At 36.3% G+C, this 24,016-nt stretch overlaps 1 protein-coding gene across 1 annotated transcript; it reads right to left on the reverse strand.

The window, feature by feature from the left end:
* Positions 1-629: 629 nt before the first annotated feature.
* LOC131041405 (pentatricopeptide repeat-containing protein At3g24000, mitochondrial) lies at positions 630-3,148 on the reverse strand. Its single transcript, XM_057974476.2, has one exon. The coding sequence runs from the start codon at positions 3,096-3,098 to the stop codon at positions 1,050-1,052; it is 2,049 nt and encodes a 682-aa protein (XP_057830459.2). The 5' UTR covers positions 3,099-3,148; the 3' UTR covers positions 630-1,049.
* Between the last annotated feature and the right edge of the window lie 20,868 nt (positions 3,149-24,016).

The following is a 24,016-nucleotide window of genomic DNA, read 5'->3' on the forward strand; positions in this document are numbered from 1 at the left end:
CCAGAAGAAAATATATTAGGGTTCTAGGGCCCAAAATGTGACACCTTATTTTCATTTTCAAATTTACTTTATTTTATTTATATTTATTTTGCAATATTTATTAATCAGTATGGTGTAAGAAAACACCTTTTAGTAGCTGATGGGCCGACTCAGCTAGGAAAAGGGCAGGACATTTCAAAAGTATTCTGCATTGTAATCACACCCTGGTATTTGAAAAGTTTTGACCATGATTTCCATCTCTTTCTCTTGCAAATGCAAACAACTTCAAAGAGAGGTTACACTATTTTTATGCTGAAGTATGATTCGGCAAAAATCCTTCTCTACTGATGGGAAATGCTATTTACCAAGCTCCATATTATAGAACTTTCTTTTTAGGAACAGCTTACAACCTGTAAAGAAGGCACCATTATTCACAAAGCATCCTGCAATTTTGTCTCTTATTAAAGTTCTTCTAAGAAAATTTAGTGCTGAAGCTGGAAGGGCACATTTCTGTGAGAACTTGAATCTGCAGATATCTTGCGTTGAATGTTTCAATCAGGAACAAATATTAAACTGTTTATTCAGAATCAAAAAGACTGCACAATTGACCTTGTAACAATGGTCATGCAAATATCACAATGGAGCAGATATGAAGCCCTGAATCACTTCCTTTCCATTCCTCATTCATATTAATATAAATATGAGTGAATATCAGTAATGAATCCCCGAAAGGTTCTATATGCCATTGCAATGGTAGAATCAACTCAAATCCTTAACATTTCCGACATACCAAAACTGGAAATGTAAACAATTGTCATGATGTCTTCCTCTAACGCATGGGATTCCCAGCTACATAGAGGACAGAGATCAACCATGAATTATGTAAGTAAAGGAAATACATCAATATGATTGCATGCCTTCATGAAAAAGAACATTATTTTTGGTGGGGGCGGCCCTGCTGGACATCACAAGCCAATGATGTTTCTTGACCATTCGGGTATTTTAAATGGATGTATGCTAGTAACAACCTCAAGTGCCAGCATCTTCCAGGTGTAGGATTGTATGCGATTCTATTGTTCCTCCACGTCACTCAGTTTCATCTTTGTGTTTGGAACATAGCCAGCTTCTTTCATTTGCCCGGCTAACTTCTGCAACATGGCATAGATCTCCTCTATTTGTGAATGTGAACTACCTCCTGCAGAAAATACATGCACACTATTCTTGACCTCAATCCAGCTGCATCCAGGTTCCTTTTTTGTACCTATATCTTTCATTGTTCTCCTCATATTAACTATATCCCCCCACTTGCCAACATTGGCATAAATATTTGACAATACCACATAACACCCAATATTTTGTGGATCCAACTCAAACAGGTGTTCTGCTGCAAGTTTTCCTAGTTCCGTATTGCCATGGTCTTGGCAGGCTCGCAGTAAAGCTCCCCAAACAGTAACAGTAGGTTTAATTGGCATCTTTTGGATGAAATCATGTGCCTCATTCAAACACCCACTGCGGCAAAGGAGGTCAACCATACAGGAATAATGACCTGCCCTTGGCACAATACAATGGTCTTGAGTCATAGAATGAAAATAGTGCCAACCTTCATCGACTAAGCCTGCATGGCTGCAAGCAGTCATAACAGCCAAGAAGGTGACATGATCAGGTTTCATCCCTAATCGCTTCATTTCTTCAAAGAGTCCAATAACTTCTTCTCCAAACCCATGTTTCGCATATGCAGTGACAATTACAGTCCATAATACAACATCTTTTTGGCGAACTAAATCAAATACCTGTCGGGCTTCGTCTATGCTACCGCATTTTGCATATGTATCAACAAGGGTGCACTTTAATACAACATCCGACTCAAATCCTTTTTTAACTATGCAGGCATGGACCTGCTTTCCTTGTTGCATGGATGCCAGATTAGCACATGCACCAAGAGCACCGGCAAGTGTGAACTCATCTGTCCTGATTCCTGTCTGTTGCATTTGAGAAAATAACTTAATTGCTTCCTCACCATGCCCTTGTAGAGTATACGCTGAAATCATTGTATTAAATGAGACCACATCCCTTTCAGGCATCTTCTCATACACAAGGAGTGCATTTTCTAAACATCCACATTTCGCATACATGTCAGCAAGGCCATTTCCCAAGGTCACATGCAAATTTAATCCATTTATCACCATCTGGGCATGAATCTGCTTGCCCTGCTCCAGGGCTTTCAAACCAGCACATGCCTTAAATACACTGCGAAAGGCGGGTGTATTTGGTTTTATGCCAGCCTGCAGCATTTCGCTAAAACAAGCCAATGCTTTTTCACAATTACCTTGCCACATATATCCTGAAATTATAGCAGTCCATGAAACTACATCTCTGACAGAAATTTCATCAAACACTTGGCATGCATCATCCAAACACGAGCATTTGGCATAAAAGTCACCAAGGGTTGTCATCAGAATAGAGTTTGACACAAGCCCACTTCTCACAATGTGACCATGAACTTGCTTCCCAAATCGAATCTCCCTCAAACCAGAACAAGCCTTCAAAACACTAACAAAAGAAAAGTCATCTGCCCACCCATCCACTCCTCCCAGTAGTCTAAAAAGTCTTAATGTTTCCTCCTCACAGCCCTGCCGAGAGTATTCTGTAAGCAATGTGTTCCACGACATTAAACTTGGTTTTGACAAATTGTCAAACACTTGGCGTGCATCTTCTAAACTACCACACTTAGCATAAAAAATGACTAGCCTCGTGCTCAGAAAATGGTCCGCTTCGAAACAAGTTTTAATCATGTTCGCATGCGTTCTCTTTCCTTTTGCAAGGTTTTTACCATAGATGCAATCTTGTAAGAGATGACCATGAGAGTATGAATTTTTAAGAAAAATATCCTCATCTCCCTTCTTTTGCACCTCTTCAAGTGGAACATGTATACTAGAAGATTCGTGGCTTCCCTGAAATTCTTCAGTGGGAATTTCTAAAGTTTTGGATTTTAAAGCAATGCGAAGTGCAGCGGTGGCAAACGCAGTGCAATCAATTTTATTATAGGTTGTCTTGAAAATGTAATTAATTTTTGTTTTTTTGATGCCATATAAATAATGCAGATGCTGATATCCTGTCATTTATTTTTGGAATCTGCGCTTAGAGTGGAAAAAATTAACATACTTGCAAAGCTGAAATATTCTGAGGATGCGCAACTCCACATTTCTGGACAACCTTCCTGAGCCGGGTACGCTTAAAGCGACTGCGGCTTCGCGACTATTGCTCTGCTCTGCACTGCCCTGTTAACCTCGTCCAACTGAACTTCATTTCCCTTCATTAACACTTACAGTTGAGCTTCCTTTGAGCTTTTTGTACATCTATGGATATGCCGCAATATATCTATTTTATCAGAGATTATTTTTTATCCATCATAATTGATGAGTTTTAAGTATATTTGGGCCGATAGTTCCGGAGTTCTCAACTATTGCACTTTGAATATAAGATACTAATCAATAATGTCTAAATTAATAAAGATTATAGTAGCAATCACACTTCACTTAGTAAGGGTATGTGGAGTGTGTTCATTCTTTGGTGTATTATATTTAATATGGGTATAAAACCGTTCTTTAATAAAAATTAGAACTATTTAATTTGAGCTGTTTAAATTAAATGTATGAAAAATATAAATATTTTCTATTATTTTTTAACTTTATATCATTTAAATTACAATATTAATACATCAATATTCTTAATAAACATATATAAAGACAAAAATATATGTCTATGTTTTTTTAAATATAATAAAATAGTATATTAGAAATAATATTATTAATTATGGGAATTGAAATGCCCCTAAATAAAATCCACTTTCTTTTCAAGAATAAGGATAAGAACGAGTATAAAATAAAAATATAATGATATGATAATATTATAAAAATAGTAATGATAATAATAATGTAGCTTTAATAGGACTATCTTGAAGATGAAATTACTATTTTCTCCTGTGCTAGGGGTTTCATCATCCTGGAGTTTGAATCTGAAGAGGATAAGACAGGGCATTAAAAAAGGGCCCGTGGGTGTTTCAAAGTGATTTTTTTATGTATGAAGGTCTGGTATCCTTCATCTAATCCTCACACACAGAGATGTACTTTGCCTATCTTTGGATCCAATTACCTTACCTTATGATCCAGTTTTGGGAGTTGGACTATTTGCAGACCATAGGCAATGCCCTGGGTAAATACTTATGTGCCTCCGAGGAGACAATCAACTATGCAAGTACCACTTGTGCTCTGATCTATGTGGGGATGTATCTCTCCACAGGCCTCTAAGCTAAGATCTCTTTGAAAGTAGGCAAGAGATGTTGGAGGCAACCAATAGACTACAAAAGGGTTACTTTCAAGTGTGGATAATGTTACTCAACAAAGCACTTCACTCCTTTTTGCTCAAAATCAAAACATTATAGGTTAGGAAACTAGAATTCTTGATCCACTCCCACTTGGTGGATTGGTGTTGAAGACCATCAATTACACAATTTCTTTGCAACCTACCTTGCACTCCACTGAGGCCCCCCTATTGAATTGCTCCAAAAGATCTCTTCCTTCACTTCTAACACTCTTCAAGGTTTGGAATCCAACAACACTGCTCCTTTAGAAGTTGCAATGGCTTCCCCAAGAAGAGTAGGATTCATGCACTCAAATTCTTTGATCATGGCCTTTGATGCTCTAGTTTAGTTTGATCTTGGTGCCATGACGGACGTCCATAAAGATTTGGTGAGGTTAGAAGACTCGAGATGAGTACCTCCTTTTGAAGGAGTGAATCAAAACTCTATGGATTCCTCCCAGTTTGCTCATGGTTAGATTGATTAAGAGGAAAAAATCTCCAACTAGCAATCATCAAATGGTGCTCAGGTCTTTAGTGAAAAGGGGTAATAGAAGATAGAGAGAATACGTCTTGGCATAGAGGCAATCTAGACCAACATTATTTAGCATTTTGTTCTCTAGGGTAGGGATTTTTTTTATTGTATGCCTTCATGTTGTTCTTGTTGTACACCTTATGGCAAGGGCATGCATTTTATTATATTTTTGGATTCGTTTATGTTATGAGAGCTACCCCCTTGGCACTACTTACCAAAAAAAATGTAGTCTTAATAGAAATATAAAAAATATAATAATATAATAACAATAATTTGATATTAAAAGTTTTTTTTTTCTTTTGTAAAGAGTTAATGAAAATATAAAAAATATAAAAAGATAATAATAAGAATATATTAAAACATATTAATATAATGGTATCTTAATAATAATTTAATATTAATTAACATTATACATATTAACTTGACATTGTCTAAGGATGATTAAAGAATAGATCAAAGAGGGGAGAATGAGGAGAACACAGTTATGCTTTGTCTATGTGAGCTAGGGCTCTTTGCCCTGGATGTGTTTTTTTCTTTCTTCTATTAGCGTTGCATGAGGGGTCGGTTTTGGGGAAATATGGTTGTTGTTAGTGGGTGTGTTACAAACATTATTTGCGATGGATTTTCTCCATTTTTCTCAAGAGTTGTATATTTGTTATTGTGGTAGGGTTTGCAAAGAGGTGTAATTTTCGGGGTTGGGTGATTGGCTGCAAGAAGGGATTTTTTTATTGTTTGTTGTCAGGGTTTGTTTGGAGAGTATTATTTTGTGCTTTCTCTTTCTCCTTTGGGGGTTTTGTGTGCCCTACTTTGTGGCTTAAAGTCCTTTGATGGCGTCCTTTTGCGAAGTCGTGTTGAGTGGAGACTCGTCTTCTACTGTGAATGCAAGTAATCTCCATTAAAAATATTTTCATGGTGAGACTTCTTTGGTTGGTGGGCTTCGAATTCTAAAGGTTAATGGATGTCTAGAATAGTCCCAAGATAGACCATCTTAGTTGTTTAGCTAGAAAATGTTGTTGAGGATGTCTCTTATTTATCAAATCATGCTTTGATTTGTAAATTCATGGGCATGAAAGCTTCTCTCCCTTTCTTGGAATCCTCAATTCAAAGCACATGGAACCTAGAAGGTGATATTAAAGTGATGGTAGTGGCTAATAATTTTTTTATGGTGGTATTTTTGTGCATTACAAATTGTAACAAAATTTTTGATGGGGGGTCATACTTCTATAATTACTTTGGTCTATCAATTAAACCATGGAATGCAGGGTTTGAGGAGCTTCCTTATAGAGTCCTCGTGTGGGTCGGGCTACCTCAACTTCCATTCTAGAATACTAGAGGAATAACATTGTTCACTCAATCACTTTGTTGCTTGGAAAGCCAGTTGGACCTTCACAACAAATGACAGATAAAAAGGTAATCACTTATGCCTGTATTTGTGTGGAGTTAGATTAAATAAGCCTTTACCAAATTTTATAGAAATTTAGTTTGGTTTGGCATCTTGGATACAATTGGACTATAAAGCCCTTCCATTCAAATAAAAATTATGTCATGACTATGGGCATTTGCAAAGAAAATTTCCAAAAGTAGCCTTAGCTAGGGCCATGCCAAATGTGCCTCCTCATAAACTACCTAAGGTTAATAAAGTAAAAGGCCCTTTGACAAACAAGGACATGGATACATAGGGTTTTATTTCAGTAAAGCCTTACGACAAAGATAGAGGCCAAAAGAGAACTCTAAGGGACAAACAAGAGAAAGGAATATTTAGTCACTTTGAGGTTTTAGATGATTTTGAGCAGCTTGATGGGGTTCCTAAAGGCATGCAGGTTACTACTGAAGGGGTCATCTAGAAACTCTAAGCGATGCCCCCCTCATATTATTGACTATTCAATTACACAAATGATTACTAATAATGTTCAAGAGGTTCTAAGTGTCATAGAATTAGAAAGAAAAGAGGTGGTGGGAATAAAGTGTTGGAATCAATGAACACTAAGAGGCGAGGGGGGTGAATTAGTGTTTTGCAATTTTTAACATTATTAATCCGATTCTTCAACCATCTAATGCAAATCAAAAAAAGAAAGATGCAAACACATAAAGAAAATATCCGCAACACCATAACACCAAATTTATATGTGGGAAACCCGGTTAAGGGAAAAACCACGGTGCGATTGAGACCCACAATATTGATATACTTTGTCAAAAGTATAGAAATATCACACAAGGGGAATGCACATGCATTCAAGCACACTCCCTAGAGCTCACTGCTCAAATTCCAATAAGGGCTATAACCCCAAAAGGCTCACTGCCTTACAAATGATTACAAAGATAATTGGAGTGTCTGAACTAAGAAATAACATCTACAAATGCCATGGTACAGTTATGGTTATGCACAAAACACTTAATCACATACTGCTCTGCCACACCGCTCTATTCTTCAATAATTCAGAGCAAAAATATTTTACGTACGCATGTGAAATTGTGCACACTTGATCAAAACCACTTTCCACACCACTACTAATATAAAAAATGATAATATCAATTTCTCTTATATATCCGCAACAAGAAATTAGATCTTCTGCATGTTGGCCCAAAAATGCATAACACACAAATGAAACATGTATACCAAGTCGGCTGAATCCAAACCAAAACAATCATGCGGACCAAAACAATTGTCCATACGCTACCAAAATTGTCTAACAACATGCCTCAATCACACAACTGAGTACCAAAATCAATCCACATAATCTGCATAATGATTTCTCACACATGTTGGCATACCACATTGTTCATCCTGAAAACCTCTACACCGAATCTTCTAACTCGCACGAAAAACATCACCTGAGGCTAAGACTCTGGAATAAGGTACTCCAGACATCTACCAATCTTCCTCTAGCTTCACAACACAAGATATTCATCAAAAATTAACTGCCAACCAAAATACTGCATACGATCGGATACTCTATTCTATATCACCAGACCTATCCAAAACTCAATCTGACTTCCAGTATGAACAAATTGAGCTATGCAGATGGCTACATTAGTATTGGTTGCCATCAATGACAACATTAGATCATCTATGCAGTATCTCTTGCCAACAATCTCCCCCTTTGGTATTGATGGCAACACTTAGTAAAAAATGACTAAGTGTCGGACCAAAGCCAAAACACTATACACTGCTACCAAAAATCCAAAATTGCAAAACTCCAAAGGAATCCCCCTAAGCTTATTAAACATTTTTAACTCTTCTACTCTCCCCCTTTGACATCAATGGCAAAGATGGGGTTCAAAATGTCAAAATAAAAACCAAAATTCTATATACATATATACACATAGTCCTTACTTACAAAAAAATAAAAATATATGCAAAAGAGTTCTTCAATGAATTCAAATGGCTATCCTAGCCCTTCTTGAGGCACTCCAAGATAGATATGAGAGCACTAAACAGATAGGCTTGCGTCTCTATAGATTTAAGGTTTGAAGGTTCACTGGCAGCCTGAGTATCCTTTAGAGAACTTAGCATAATGTCCAACTTGGGAGCAATGAGACTCCACAGTTATCCAACTCTGCTAATGATTCTATCCTTTTCATGGCTCAAACTCCTGATTTTTTCAAGTAAGGGTATTACCTGATCTTCTTGACTGCTCATAGAAACTAACAAAGGATCAAGTGACTGAGATATTCGAGCTAATTGATCCTCATGGTCCTTGGACTTCTCCTCAATATCCTTAGTGAACTTTGATAATGATAGACATGACTTGTAAATGTTGCCACCTTCGGATAATGCATCTTGCATACTCTTGACACGAGCATCTAATGTGGCTCTATCATCAACAATCATCCTCTTCAATATCCTAAGCCTTTTTGCATTAAACTCACTATAGAGATTCACCTCAGTAGATTTCTCCAATAACTCAAAATGAGTGTCCACAAAATTTATCAAACTCTTGAGCTATATGGATGGAGTGTCAGATGTGTTCTTCTGAAATGTGGGCATAAATTTTTCAAGAACATTGGATGCAAGGGTAAGCAAATCACTGTCTTCTGTGTGGGACTTCAACAAATCCTCACTAGTCTTGGATTGAGCAAATGAAGCTAACTAAAGCTTCTGAATAGGGGATAGAGAGGCAAGGTTCATTGGGCCTTGAACAATATTTGGATCATTAACGATATGCTTACCTTTCACTATCTCTACAATGTCTCTTCCCTCAGTATCAACTTCAACTTTAACCTCGGCCTTCTCCTTCTCTGCTATCTTCTCCCCATTAGTCTTCTTAGTTGCCTCAGAAGGATTAACAATGTCAGCTAGAGGATTTTGAGTATCCTCAACCTCATTATCATTACCTGCTTCTTCTTCACCCTTATCCACAGTATCCTCATCTCTAGCACCTTTTGAATCATTCACCTCTGCCTGATCAACAATCTATTGGTATTTTGGTATGGTTTTGTCATTGATGTCAACACCTACTAAAACACTAGCACTTTGGAGATCCAACATCATTCACCGGCAAGCAAGTAACTATTGCACAGTTACTAGTATATAGTTCACCGGCAAGATATAATGATCACCGACACTTGGAATGATATGGAAGACACTTGGTAATGTCGAAGACATCGTGTGGACACTTTGTTTTGAAGAATTAATCATTGGTATATTCATATTTGCATATTTTCTTTTACCGGCAAATAGGTCCAGGGTTACCTAGGGTTACACCGGCAGGCTTATCTTTTCCAGATCAGCATGGCACGCTATGGAGATGATTTATTATTGTTCTAAAATGCATTAAGTTGACATATTTAATCGGTTATTGCATCGAATATTATATTATTTGTAAAAAGTCTTTATTGTAATATCTTGTAGAGTCGGCCTACTTAAATTGGTCTTAGGTTATGGTATAAATGTAAGATCTTATTTGTAAGATCGAATAGGATATGCGAAAAAGAATTGTGAGAAGGTATATGCGAGATTAAGCAGAGGTATACACGAAGACATCATTTGAAGGTGAAGCTAGGTTTTTGTAGAAGCATATCAGCATTACACCGGTACTGAATCCAACATATGAAGATGCTATTTTGTGCAGTACATTCTTATTGGATTTAACTATCCAACTGTAGTCAATGTGACTCCCATTTTGTGATTGAGCAGTGAGCTCTAGGCTGTTGGCCTTTCTGCATGTGCAGACCCCATTTATGTACACTTACTATCTATAGTAGTATCATCTAATTGTGGGTATGGTTTCCCACCGTGGTTTTTCCCCTTGCAGGGTTTCCACGTACAAATATTGGTGTTATGTGTTGTGGATAACTTTATGTTTATGTTTCATGCATTAATCTTTATCGATATAGCAATTAACTGTTAACACTGTCTACCGGCATACTTAACTGGTTTACCAGTATTAAGCATTAAGTTGGTTAAGTTGTTTTGGTTTGAATTTATTAGACAACTGATTCACCCCCCCCCCCCTCTCAGTTGTCTCTGGGACCTAACAATTGGTATCAGAGCCTAGTCCTCTTTTGCAGAAGTTTAACAACTTGAGGAGATCTAATGACTACTAATTATTTCAGGAAGGACAATCCTAAACTTGATGGAACCAACTATGGGATATGGAAGATCAGGATGGAGACACATCTGAATTGCATTGGTAAAGACATCTGGGAAGTTACAAAGAATGGCTATATCGTTGTTGTGGCTGGTCAGACTGCTCCAACTACCTTAGCTAAAGATGAGGAGAATGATTGCAAAGCAAGAGAATAACTTTTGAGCGCTTTATCAGATCAACAAAATAATGGGATTATCAGATAGGTCTACTGCTAAAGCTATTTGGGATCATTTGGAAACACTGAATGAAGGAGATTCCACAGTCAAGATTGCAAAACTTGAAAGCTTCTGAGTCAGGTATGAACATCTGAAAATAGAAGAAGATGAAAGGATTTATGCTTTTATGGAAAGATTAAATGAAATTGTTTCAAAAATCTTAAGAGGATTGCCACCGGCATATAAAATGAAGGTTACTGCTATAAATGAGTTGAGAACAATGCCTAATACATCAGTAACTAGGGATACATTGATTGGAAAACTTTCAGCTTTTGAAATTGAGGAATTTGGTCCTGTTACTACTATAAAGACAGATTTGGCCTTTAGAGCATCAACATCATCTGCTCCATCATTTGACAAATCAGATTGGAAAGCCTTTTATGCAAGAGAGCTTGAAGAAACTAGGAAGGAGAATGAAGAACTTGAAGAACTTGAAGCACTATTTGCAAGGAAAATGCCAAAAGGTCCAGTTGGAAGTAAGTATGAAGGTAAAGCACCCTTTAAATGTTTTAATTGCAATAAGATTGGTCATATGGCTTCGAGATGCCCTGATAGACATGCTAGACTAAGAGAAGAAGCTAGAAGAACATACAAGCCTAATCCTGAATATCAGAGATACATATTTAAGAAGAACAAAGACAAATCTTGTTACATTGTTGATGAAGGTGTGACTGATGATTCTGATGAGGATCCAACAGATAATGGATGGGTTTTTGTTGCTATAACAGAAGATCAACTGGCACCTACTGCTCAACTGGTAGAACAAGCCCTAGCAGCTAAAGTTGAAGTAAAGGATGAATGGATCATTGACTCAGGATGCTCACATCATATGACAGGAGACAAAGGTAAATTCTTGAACTTTCAAGAATACAATGGAGGTTTAGTAAGATTTGGAGATGACAAAGCCTGTTCAATCAAAGGTAAGGGTACAATATCTCTTGATGGTAAGCATAACACTGACAATGTCTACTATGTTGAAGGATTAAAGCATAATCTTTTGAGTGTTGGTCAATTGGTTGAGAAAGGATTTCAGTTACAATTTAAGAATGGAAAATGCAAAATCATGAATAGAACTGGTTTGGAAATTGCAACCGGTAATCAGACTAGAGGTAATATCTTTCATTTGAATAACAGTGAAAAGGCATGCTTGATTGCACATATAGATGAAAGTTGGTTATGGCATAAGAGACTATGTCATGTAAACTTTGATTGCATGGTAAAGATCAGTACTTCTAAGGCAGTTAGAGATCTACCTAAAATTGTGAAACCTCAGAATACAATATGTAAGGAATGTCAATTTGGAAAACAAGTTAGAGCTAGTTTCAAAAGTATTCTAGAAAAATCCAATAATGCTCTTGACTTGATTCACACTAATTTATGTGGTCCAGCTAGAACTAAAAGCTTACAAGGTGATAGATATTTCATGCTAATTATTGATGATTATTCTAGAATGTGTTGGGTTACTTTTCTCAAAGAAAAATCAGAAGCACTTGGAAAGTTCAAACTGTTCAAAGCAATGGTTGAAAATGAAACCGGTAAGAAAATCAAATGTTTAAGATCAGATCAAGGAGGAGAATTCACATCTAAGGACTTTAATACATTCTGTGAAGTGAATGGAATCAGAAGATAGCTATCAGTACCTCAGACACCATAGCAGAATGGAGTTGTTGAAAGGAAAAACAAAACTATCTTAGATGCAGCAAGAAGTATGTTATTTGAAGCAAATTTACCACATGTATATTGGAGAGAAGCAGTCAGCGCAGCGGTCTATACATTCAACAAAGTTCACATCAAAGGTGAAAACGGTAAGACCCCTCATGAACTATGGTTTGGTAATACTCCTACTCTTAAGTATTTCAGAATTTTTGGAAGTAAATGTTATATTAGAAGAGATGAGTATATTGACAAATTTGATCCTAGAAGTGATGAAGGAATATTTCTTGGTTATTCATCTAAGAGCAAGGCATATAGATGTTTTAACAAGAGATTGCAAAAAATTGTTGAGAGTACAAATGTAAAGATTGATGAACAATTCAGAGGAAATTCAAGGTATATAGACTCTGAATCGGCAACAGAAATTGTGACAAATGAACCTACTCTAAATCCACCGGTACAGAATGAAGATCCTGTTACCCTGGCACCATCAGAGGATTCCATAGTAATTGAAGAACAACAGCAAACTAAGACACCCCGGTATGTAAAATTGAATCATTCTGAAGATCAGATAATTGGAAACAAATTTAAAGGAGTTATGACAAGAGGAAGATTGGCAAATGAAGAGGTATGTCTTATTTCTCAAATTGAACCATCATCTGTTAATGAGGCATGTGAAGATAAATTTTGGATTAAAGCTATGGAAGAAGAATTAGAACAAATTGAGAAAAATAATACTTGGATATTAGTTCCCCGACCTAAAGATAAAAATGTAATTGGAACCAAATGGGTATTTAGAAACAAACTTAATGAAGATGGTAAGGTTCTCAGAAATAAAGCAAGATTAGTGTGTAAGGGATATTCTCAGAAAGAAGGAGTTGATTACAACGAAACCTTTGCACCGGTAGCTAGAATTGAGGCAATCAAATTATTCTTGGCCTTTGCAGCTCACAAGAACTACAAAGTTTATAAAATGGATATTAAATGTGCGTTCTTGAATGGAGATTTTGAAGAGGAAGTCTATATTGAACAACCTGATGGATTTTCTTTGATAGATGACAATGATATGGTTTGCAGGTTAAGAAAAGCTCTGTATGGATTGAAACAAGCCCCAAGAGCTTGGTATGCAAGGTTGGATAAGTATCTTTTAAAGATTGGTTTTACTAAAGGAAATGCAGACAACAATTTATATTACAAAATAACTAATGATGACATCTTGATTATAGAAGTATTCTTTGATGATATAATATTTGGAGGAGAAGATGGATTATGTAAAGAATTTTCTGTTAAAATGTAGCAAGAATTTGAAATGTCTATGATTGGAGAAATAAAATTCTTTTTAGGATTGCAGATTTCACAGACTGACAAAGGTATATTTTTGAGTTAATCCAAGTACTTGAAAGAGTTACTAAAGAAATTTGGGATGGAGAACTCTAAACCGGTAAGCACACCTATGACTACAAATGACAAATTATCTCAAAGGGATGAATCTACACCTGTTAATCCAACTAGATACAAATCTATGATAGGAGGTTTACTGTATTTGACACAAACCAAACCTGATATTATGAATGCAGTATGTATTGTTTCTAGATTTCAAAGTAATCCTAGAGAAAATCATGAATCAGCAGTAAAAAGGATTTTTCGATACTTACAAGGCACTGCAAATCTTGGATTATGGTATCCTAGAGATGAAAATTTTGATCTATGTGCAGACACAGATGCAAACTGGGCAGGAGATGTGGATGATAGAAAAAGCACCACCAGCGGAACATTCTTTCTTGGAAAGAGATTAGTTTCTTGGTTGAGTAAGAAACAGAGTTGTACATCTTTATCAATAGTAGAATTAGAATATGTTGCAGCAACAACTAACTGTACACAAGTACTATGGCTTAAGAAAATGTTGACAGACATAAAGGTAAAATGCAAGGAACCTATTACTATATATTGTGATAACACTGCAGCAATTGATATATCTAAGAATCCGGTATTACATTCTAAAACAAAACATGTTTCTATCAAACTGAATTTTCTAATGGAAAAAGTTGAATAAAAGGAGATAAAACTGGTTTATGTGAATACTAAAGAACAGCTTGCAGATATTTTCACAAAACCTTTGCTTAAGGAGACTTTTGAATATCTCAGAGATCAGCTTGGAGTCATACCACCACCGGTAGAGACTTAGACAATTGATGATTGTCATCAACCGGTAGAATTAAAAGACAAATCTTTTACTTCGGCCTTTGATGAGGAAGCTACTTCTCAAGGGGAGTAGTTGGTTTATTGAATTGATTGGTATTTTGTATATGAACTTGATATTTGTAACTTTGGCATTTGATGTCAAAGGGGGAGAGATATCTATGGAAAAACACATTATCTTTTAAGGAGAGTTTGGTATTGAAAATCTTTGTTGCTCCCAGGGGGAGAGATTGTTGGTTTTTGGTATTTGGCACTTTGATGGTTTTTCCATCTTGTGTTGCCATCAATGCCAAAGGGGGAGATTGTTGGTATTTTGGTATGGTTTTGTCATTGATGTCAATACCTACTAAAACACTAGCACTTTGGAGATCCAGCAACATTCACCGGCAAGCAAGTAACTATTGCACAATTACTGGTATATAGTTCACCGGAAGGATATAATGATCACCGACACTTGGAATGATATGGAAGACACTTGGTAATGTCAAAGACATCGTGTGGACACTTTGTTTTGAAGAATTAATCATTGGTATATTCATATTTGCATATTTGCTTTTACCGGTAAATAGGTCCAAGGTTACCTAGGGTTACACCGATAGGCTTATCTTTTCCAAATCAGCATGGCACGCTATGGAGATGATTTATTATTGTTCTAAAATGCATTAAACCAACATATTTAATCGGTTATTGCATCAGATATTATATTATTTGTAAAAAGTTTTTATTGTAATATCTTGTAGAGCCGACCTACTAAAATTGGTCTTAGGTTATGGTATAAATGTAAGATCTTATTTGTAAGATCGAATAGGATATGCGAAAAAGAATTGTGAGAAGGTATATGCGAGATTAAGAAGAGGTATACATGAAGACATCATTTGAAGGTGAAGCTAGGTTTTTGTAGAAGCATATCAGCATTACACCGGTACTGAATCTAGCATATGAAGATGTTATTTTGTGTAGTACATTCTTATTGGATTTAACTATCCAACTGTAGTCAGTGTGACTCCCATTTTGTGATTGAGCAGTGAGCTCTAGGTTGTTGGCCTTTCTGCATGTGCAGACCCCATTTATGTACACTTACTATCTACAGTAGTATCATCTGATTGTGGGTAAGGTTCCCCACCGTGGTTTTTCCCCTTGCAGGGTTTCCACGTACAAATATTGGTGTTATGTGTTGTGGATAACTTTATGTTTATGTTTCATGCATTAATCTTTACTGGTATAGCAATTAATTGTTAACACTGTCTATAGGCATACTTAACTAGTTTACTGGTATTAAGCATTAAGTTGGTTAAGTTGTTTTGGTTTGAATTTATTAGACAACTGATTCACCCCCCCCCCCCCCCCCTCTCAATTGTCTCCGGGACCTAACACAATCTGCACTTTTGAAATAGAAGGAGTTTCTGGACCATATTTAGCAACATCATCTCGAGTTTTCTCAGGAATAACCTCGTATTGATTATGAAACAATTATCTCCTCAAGATTCTCTTTGTATCCTCAATAGATTCTTAAGTTTTGCCAATCATGATCTTATTCACTCTAGTCTTGCTTCTAAACTCATTCTTGGCCACTTTTAGAATTCTTGCAATCTCCTCATTTGTAATTACAGGGCAGAGTTCTACCAACACATATTCCCTTAATATTTCTTCTTCCTTATTAGCAGTTCTCCTCCTCATCTCCAAAATATCACACAAGCCCTTAGGTATTTGAGATATTATTTCTATTAGAGCTCTACTATAAACATTTTAATACTCAACAATAGCTTCCTCTAAAGTCCTTTTACCATTATCATGAAACTTGTCATACCAATCAGTCATTAGCTTCAAATTTCCACTCTTTACAACCACATTCATTATTTCATCAAAAGACATAGGAGGTTTAACTGTAAATTTTTCTTGCTTGATTATCTCATCTATTCTGGAGGTTTTTGTCTTCTTGCTAGGCTTCTCACCACCGAAGGGCTTCTCCTTAGCAACTTTAGTGGCCTTAGCTACTTTGGCTTTTACCTCCTTGACTGCATCATCAAACTCCATCTCTTCATCATCCTTCATAGTCACAAATCTTACTGTCTTCCTCTTCTCTCCTTTTTCGGATGGCATGGTTGATGATTTGAATGATTTGGTAGGATCGGAGGAGGGTGTAGAGCTCCTTAATTGTCTAGGCTTTGGAGCAGGAGCTTCTAGTTTAGCTTTCTTCTCCTTAACAGTTTGCTCTTCATATATGATGTTTCTCTTTCTACCTCCCAGACCACCTCCTTGGTGATCTCAATGCTTTCAGAATATGCTTCAACCTCCTTCCTTACCTTCTTTTGGATTTTTGGCTTCTTGAAATATTTATGTTGTTTTAGGTTCTTTTCAGCATAGGTTTCAAACCTCTCTTCAAAAGTGTCAACCGGTTTTCTAAGAAGATGTTGTGCATATAGCTCAAGAATGTTCTCTTCAACCTCATACTCCATGGGCATGATCCACACCATCCTAGGTTCAATTGCTTCCATCAGACATTGGTTAGTGTAAACCATGAAGAAAATTGTCTTGATATTTCTCAACTATTTCCTTTTGGATCCTCTCCCAATCATGCATTGCACTCTAAATTTTTTTGAAGTAACCCCAGAGAGTAGCATTCCAGACCTTGGCATCACCAATGTTATACAAATATTCTCTGATCTGTACCACCACAGGTGTGTCATATGCCCACTGAACCTGACCCACTCTCGAAACTTCATTCATGAAGTAAAAGTACAGACATGGGATCAAGGTGCCATACTTGAATGTGTGCTTCTTGTCTTGCTTGATTTTCTGCAGGTTCTTTATTAGCTCACTCCAGAGCAATTCACACAAGTCATATTTCTTATTCTCCTTGACCATTTCATATGTGACATAATAGCTATTTTGAACACATAATTATCCCTGCAGGAGTGGTATATCTTATACCCTATCACCATGGAAGAAAAATTAGCATCATACTCTAGGATGTCATTGATTGTCATGGCTCTTCGATCAAATTTTGATTGGGTTGCACTGTAACCATCTGGTTCTTCACAACCTTCAATGTAGGTAAGTCACCGATTGAGCACAAACCAGTAACAACCCTAATAGCACTCTTTGTGATCTTGTATGATTTGTCCAATCACATAAATTAATCATGTATTCTGCTAAGTATGTACCAGACCCATTTTGGTTCATCAAATGCTGGAAATTTGACATAGTGTGTGAAACCCTTTTCCTTCATATTTTTTAATTCGGGATTCAAAATACCAACCTCATCAATCATCTTCTTGGTGTATAGATTCAACATTTATGTACTTCCAAGCTCCTCAATATTGCAATGCGTGAAAACCTTAACATCCTCAATATGCTAAACACCATGTGGAACATATGAGAATACACTCTTCGAATCATCCTCCATGGATATAAATGGATGTTTCTTGAAGTCTAGTCGAGCCCTTTCAGTGATGTCTACAACTAGTGGGGTTGCAATTCCAGAGGCAACCATTTCAAAAATTCAAACTTCAAACTTGAAAGGTTTTACTGATAAATACCTTGACCATCGGATTAGGGTTCCTTGTCGAATTGCCTTCTCTATTTGAACTCACTGAAATATTCTCTGAAAGCTCGCTTAACCATTGTCGCTTCAAATGCAAAGTGAGAAATGAAGTGATTAAGTCACCTGTTATCTTTCGCATACCTAACTTTTAGGTGTAATAAATGTACTTTTCCCTAATACTCCCGGATACCTTGCATACACAGACTTGCTACACACAAAAAAAGTTGGACCTTCAAGCACATCCGAAAATCCTTCAAATAGATTAGTCATCATCAAATACAACTTCTAAAACCTATCAGAATCAGGCATAGATCTCAAAAAGGGGGTTTATAATATTTTCATGAAAACTTCCCCCAAGGCCGGATGCCTTAGCTTAGTTACCAAATGAAGTTCTAGCATCAGAAGTAGGTACAGACCCACTCCCAGTATCTGAAACACTCTTCTTAACTCATGTCTTCTTCATCTAATCTCTGATCTCTTTAACATTCCCTTTGCTCTTATCATCTACCTTCACATCCTTGTTCTTGTTTGTCAAACCCTTCCTATTCACATTTCTACTTTTGCAGTATTTTGCAATGTGACCAAATTTGTTGCAAGCATAGAAAACAACATTTCCTTGTCTAGGCCATAAGTTCCCTTGATTTCCTCTTGATCTGCACTGATTAGCAACATGTCCAAACCTACCACATGCATAACATCTGACAATTCTTCTATTTTGAAAGTTATTCATCATACTTCTGCATTCATTTGCCTTATGACCATACTTGTTGCATTTAAAACATTGACCAGAGAAAGATGGACCATTATTATTCATCCCATTTTTGCATTGACTAGCCATATGACCAAATTTATTACAAACAAAATAGTTACCATTGATCTCATGAGCATTAGGTTGCCTTGTCAAAGACCTTTTAGCTTTGTTCTTCTAATGTTGAGACTTAGGATTGTTTTGACCAGATCTAGAGCTTTCACCTTTCTCAAATCCAAGTCCTCGCTTGTCATCTTCACTCTTCTGACTTTCAAGCATCTCATTAAGCTTGGCCGAATTGATCCTGAACTTCTCCTTGTACTCATTTATAGTTTCAAGATCATATTTAAGAAGAAAGATCCACTTTCCAAGCTCTTCCTCATGTTCTCTGGATTCTCGCAGGTCAAAATTCAATTGGCCATTCTCACAATCAAGTCTACAACATTCTTTAGATTTATCTTTCAGGGACTGGACAAGATTCTCCTCATTCTCCTTCCTCTCCTCAATATGCTTTGTCAATTTCATCACAATAGATTCCATCTCATTCTTCTGAACTGCATTATTTCTAGGAAGTTTCTCACAATCTTCTGTCTTTTCCTTCAGGGCTTCATCGTCCATGTTTTGGCTTTCTTTCTACTTAAGTTGATCAACAAGCTCCTTTCTCTTTTCCTTGGACCTATTTAGTTGCTCCTTCAATGACTGAATGAAATTTTCAACATCCTTAAGATTCACTTTCAATTCCTGGACTTTGGCTTTGGACTGATCAAGATCATCAAGTACAACAAGTAGTTGTTGTCTAAGACTATTAGAATCCATTAAAACACCTTCCCAGATCTTCCTCAAGCTGTTAGGCTTCTTTTGAGGAACTAGGCTTTGATTCCAATTGTTGGAATCAATGAACACTGAGAGGGGGGGTGAATCAATGTTTGCAATTTTTAACATTATTAATCAGATTCTTCAACCATCTAATGCAAATCAACAAAAGAAAGATGCAAACACATAAAGAAAATATACACAACACCATAACACCAGATTTATACGCGGTGAACCTGATTAAGGGAAAAACCATGGTAGGATTGAGACCCACAATATTGATATACTCTGTTAGAAGTATATAAATATTACATGAGGGGAATGCACATGCATTCAGGCACACTTCCTAGAGCTCACTTCTCAAAATCCAATAAGGGCTACAGACCCATAAGTCTCACTGTCTTACAAATGATTACAAAGATAATTAGAGTCTTTGAACTAAGAAATAACATCTACAAATGCCAAGGTACAGTTTTGATTAAGCACAAAACTCTTTATCACATATTGCTCTGCCAAACTGCTCTATTCTATTGTTCTTCAATAATCTGAGCAGAAATATTTTACTTGCACACTTGAAATTGCACACACTTGATCAAACCACTTTCCACACCACTACTGATATAAAAAATGATAATATCAATCGCTCTTATATATCTGCAACAAGAATTTAGATCTTCTACACGTCGGCCCAAAAACACATAACACACAAATGAAACATGTATACCAAGTCGGTTGAATCCGAACCAAAATAATCATGCGGACCAAAAAAATTGTCCATATGCTCACACAAATGAGTACCAAAATCAATCTGCACAATGATTTCTCACACATGTCGGCCATACCACACTGTTCATCTTGAAAACCTGCACACCAAATATTTTAACTCACACAACAAACATCACCAGAGAATAAGACTCTGTAATAAGGTACTCCAGATATCTACCAATATTTCTCTAGCTTCACAAGACAAGATATTCACCAAAAATGAACTGCCAACCAAAATAATGCATACATCTGGATACTCTGTTCTATCTCACTAGACCTATCCAAAACTCAATTTGACTTTTAGTATGAATAAACTGAGCTATGTAGATGGGTGCATTAGCATTGGTTTCCATCAATGACAACATTGGATCATCTGTGCAATGTGTCTTGCCAACATAGAGATAACTTTGACAATGGTAATAAGGGAGAAGGATTAGGGAAAAGTAGAAAAACTCTATGAACCTTAGGGATCCAACAAAAGAACCTTAAAAAGGGAGGTTAGGAGAATCCTATTAAGGCTTGGAGAAAGAAAGACCAAAATAAATTAAAAGTGATGGGCAAGAATCTGGTGGGGTGAGAGATACTCAAGCCTATTGATTTGTAGTTCTATAACTCTCAAAAATGATAGTTCTTTCATGGAATGCAAGGGGGTTAAACATCACTCCTAGGCAAAAGGTTGTTTAAGATTTGATCAAAATGCATTCTCTCGATGTTATATTTATACACGATCCAAATTTAATGGTAGATGGCATGTTTAAAATAGCTTCCAAAGTGGGGTGGAATGAGCAATGATAGTGAATCAGTGCCCAAGGAAGTGTTGGTGGCCTAGTCTATTTATCGGACCCATGCAAGATCCTCCCTATTGGGTGGCTTTCTAGCAAGCATGCAATGTCGGTGGTATCTTCTTGTCTAGATTCTAGTGAAGTTTGTATGTTCACAAATGTGTATGCCCTAATTGAAAATCTTGGCAAAATTGTTGGCTCCCTAAAATCTTTGGACCCTTGTGGGGAACTTTAATGTTGTTACTATTCTTGAGGAAAAGAGAGGTAGAGTATGCAAGTTGGATCCCTCTTCATAGGAATTTAAGGATAATATCCCCATCTTTAAATTTATTGATATTAAACCTCCAACAAAATATACACATGGACTAATAGAAGAGGTGGGAAAGGCTCTATCTCAGATAAGCTAGATAAGTTTATGGCTTCTAGATATTTTTGGTTAATATGCGAATCTAACATTGAAAACTATCTAGATTGTTGTACACTTATAGGATCAAGTGACGTGCATTCATTTAGAAGTTCAAATGCAGCATCACTAGTTATTTATACTAGACAAATTGCATGCTTTTTCTCTTCGTGTATGCATTTTATGTGGGATGAATTTGAATCAAAAGAGTGGGTTGACCAATGGTCTTGTGGACCTTTGCAAACCCTAGATACATATCAACTTTGTAGAGCATTACAAATGAACCAAATTGAAGCATCAGTGGATTTTGATCATGTATTAGACATAGTTGAACCAGGTAAAGGGTTGCAATTTCTTACTTGGGTAAAATAAATTTTAAGCTCAATTTATTAGTATTAACTTATGTTGATTTTGGTATTAACTTATATCCTTCTATTAAATGCAAGTCATGTATATGTAGTTATTGTAGATGAGAACAACGAAGAAGGAACATATTAATTTTTGTGTCGTTGTATTGAGGCCAAAAAGAAATTGACTTCTACAGTGGTTGATGGAGAGGGTATTGAGTACCCAATAGGACCTGTTGTTGTGATAGGGACATGGCTTAGAAGGTATTGTTGTTGTGTCGAGTTATATTGAGACCTCTTAAACTCATTTATTTATCAGTCATTGTATTGATTTTGGCATTAACTTATCCTTCTATAAAATGTAGGTACCCTATCAAAAATTCTAATGCCTGGTTGTTTGAGGACTTTGAGACACATAGACATATTTTTCATTACTCAAACCTTCTTGTTGCAACAAATATTCATTTGATTAAATATTGTGGTAGACCTCTTAATAAGGATTTGTAGAAAGTTCGTGAATATGACCACGAGGCAATACTTGAGACACTAAGGGTTAGAGCTGATCCAAAAGGTTCACTTGATTGATTTTGGGTCATCTAGAAGAATAATTCTACAATATGGTAGAATAATTTTGACAATTTGTATATATCTTTTGTGAAACGTTCTAACTTCACTTTTTTGGATGTGCTCTACATGCATATGAGCTGTTATATGCATATGAGTTGTAATGTGCATATGTAGATGCCAAATTTTGTATATAAAAACATCAATGAGTTGTAATGTGCACATCTAGATGCTAAATTTTGTATAAAAAAACAACAATGAGTTGTAATGTGCATATCTAGATGCGAAATTTTGTATAAAAAACAACGAGTTGTAATTTGCATATTTAGATGCAAAATTTTGTATATATAAATAGTAATGAGCTTGATCATTTATATTAGATGCCAAAATTTATATATAAAAGTGCCCATGGGGCTGATTTGCAAATTTTGAGAGCCCAAATTTGTACCATTTGATTATAAATACATTTCTAATAAATTTGTACCATTTGTATAAATTTGTACTATTTGATTATAAATACATTTGAAGAATTTTTTATGTATTCAAGGATATTCAATAAGAAATTTATCATTTTCTGCACTTTTCTTGATGTCATAAGGTCAAAATGTCCAAATTTGTGTAATTAGGCCTAATTAAGCCTAATCCTAGTAGGATAGGGTGCTGGTTCAGAAAGTTGGTCCAAAACAATTATGTCTTATTCGGACATATGTTAAATAAATTTCAAATGGGTATCTGAATATGCAATTTTTTTTCCAAGTGTTTTGGGAAAGTTTTGAGTTATTGTTGAATTATCCGATTTGAAGGGCTAGTAGGAATAAGCCTCCTAAGTGTAGTTTTGTGTATTGGGAAGTGAACCAGTAAACTTGGGCATGTGGAACCTTGTGTCAGGGTGTCATAGGTGTGTTAAATCCCTGATTTATGTTTGGTTAAATCCGTTGAAGTTGAAAACCCCATTTGAGTGGTTGGGTGATGCCTTGAGAGTGCATTGAGACAAGGTGTGAAAGGGTGAGAAACCTAGTATTGGATGATTGGAGTTTAATTCTATTCAGGTCAATTGAGTGTGATTAGAAGAAAGAACAAGGCTCTGCATTAATAAGTGATATGATCTCTGAATTACGCAATGTCAAAGTTTGACCATTTTTTCCACTTTGAGCGCTCAAGGGAAAGCATCGCTATGAGGTGGCTCGAAACGATCAGATGTCTTGGGGAGCAAGACAAGGGCACACCTAGTGTAAACCTGGCCATCCAGAAGTGCTCACACAGATGATTCGTTCCCACGACGAGTAGAATGAAAGATGCACTATTTTGCCACCTTTCACTGACGGTTTTTGATGCAACAAAAAAATTCTCACCACAAGAAAAAAAAATTGAGTTGTCTGAAACTGAGAGAGGCTTTTTAGGCAGCAACAACATGACCATGTAGGTTTGAATGACTCATCCATAAGTTCCATGGTCTCCGAGTTACGCGACGTCAAAGTTGAAATTTTTTTTCCACGTTGAGCACTCAAGGGAAAGCGTCGCT

Source organism: Cryptomeria japonica, chromosome 11 (assembly GCF_030272615.1).
Source record: "Cryptomeria japonica chromosome 11, Sugi_1.0, whole genome shotgun sequence".
NCBI classification, from domain to species: Eukaryota; Viridiplantae; Streptophyta; class Pinopsida; order Cupressales; family Cupressaceae; genus Cryptomeria; species Cryptomeria japonica.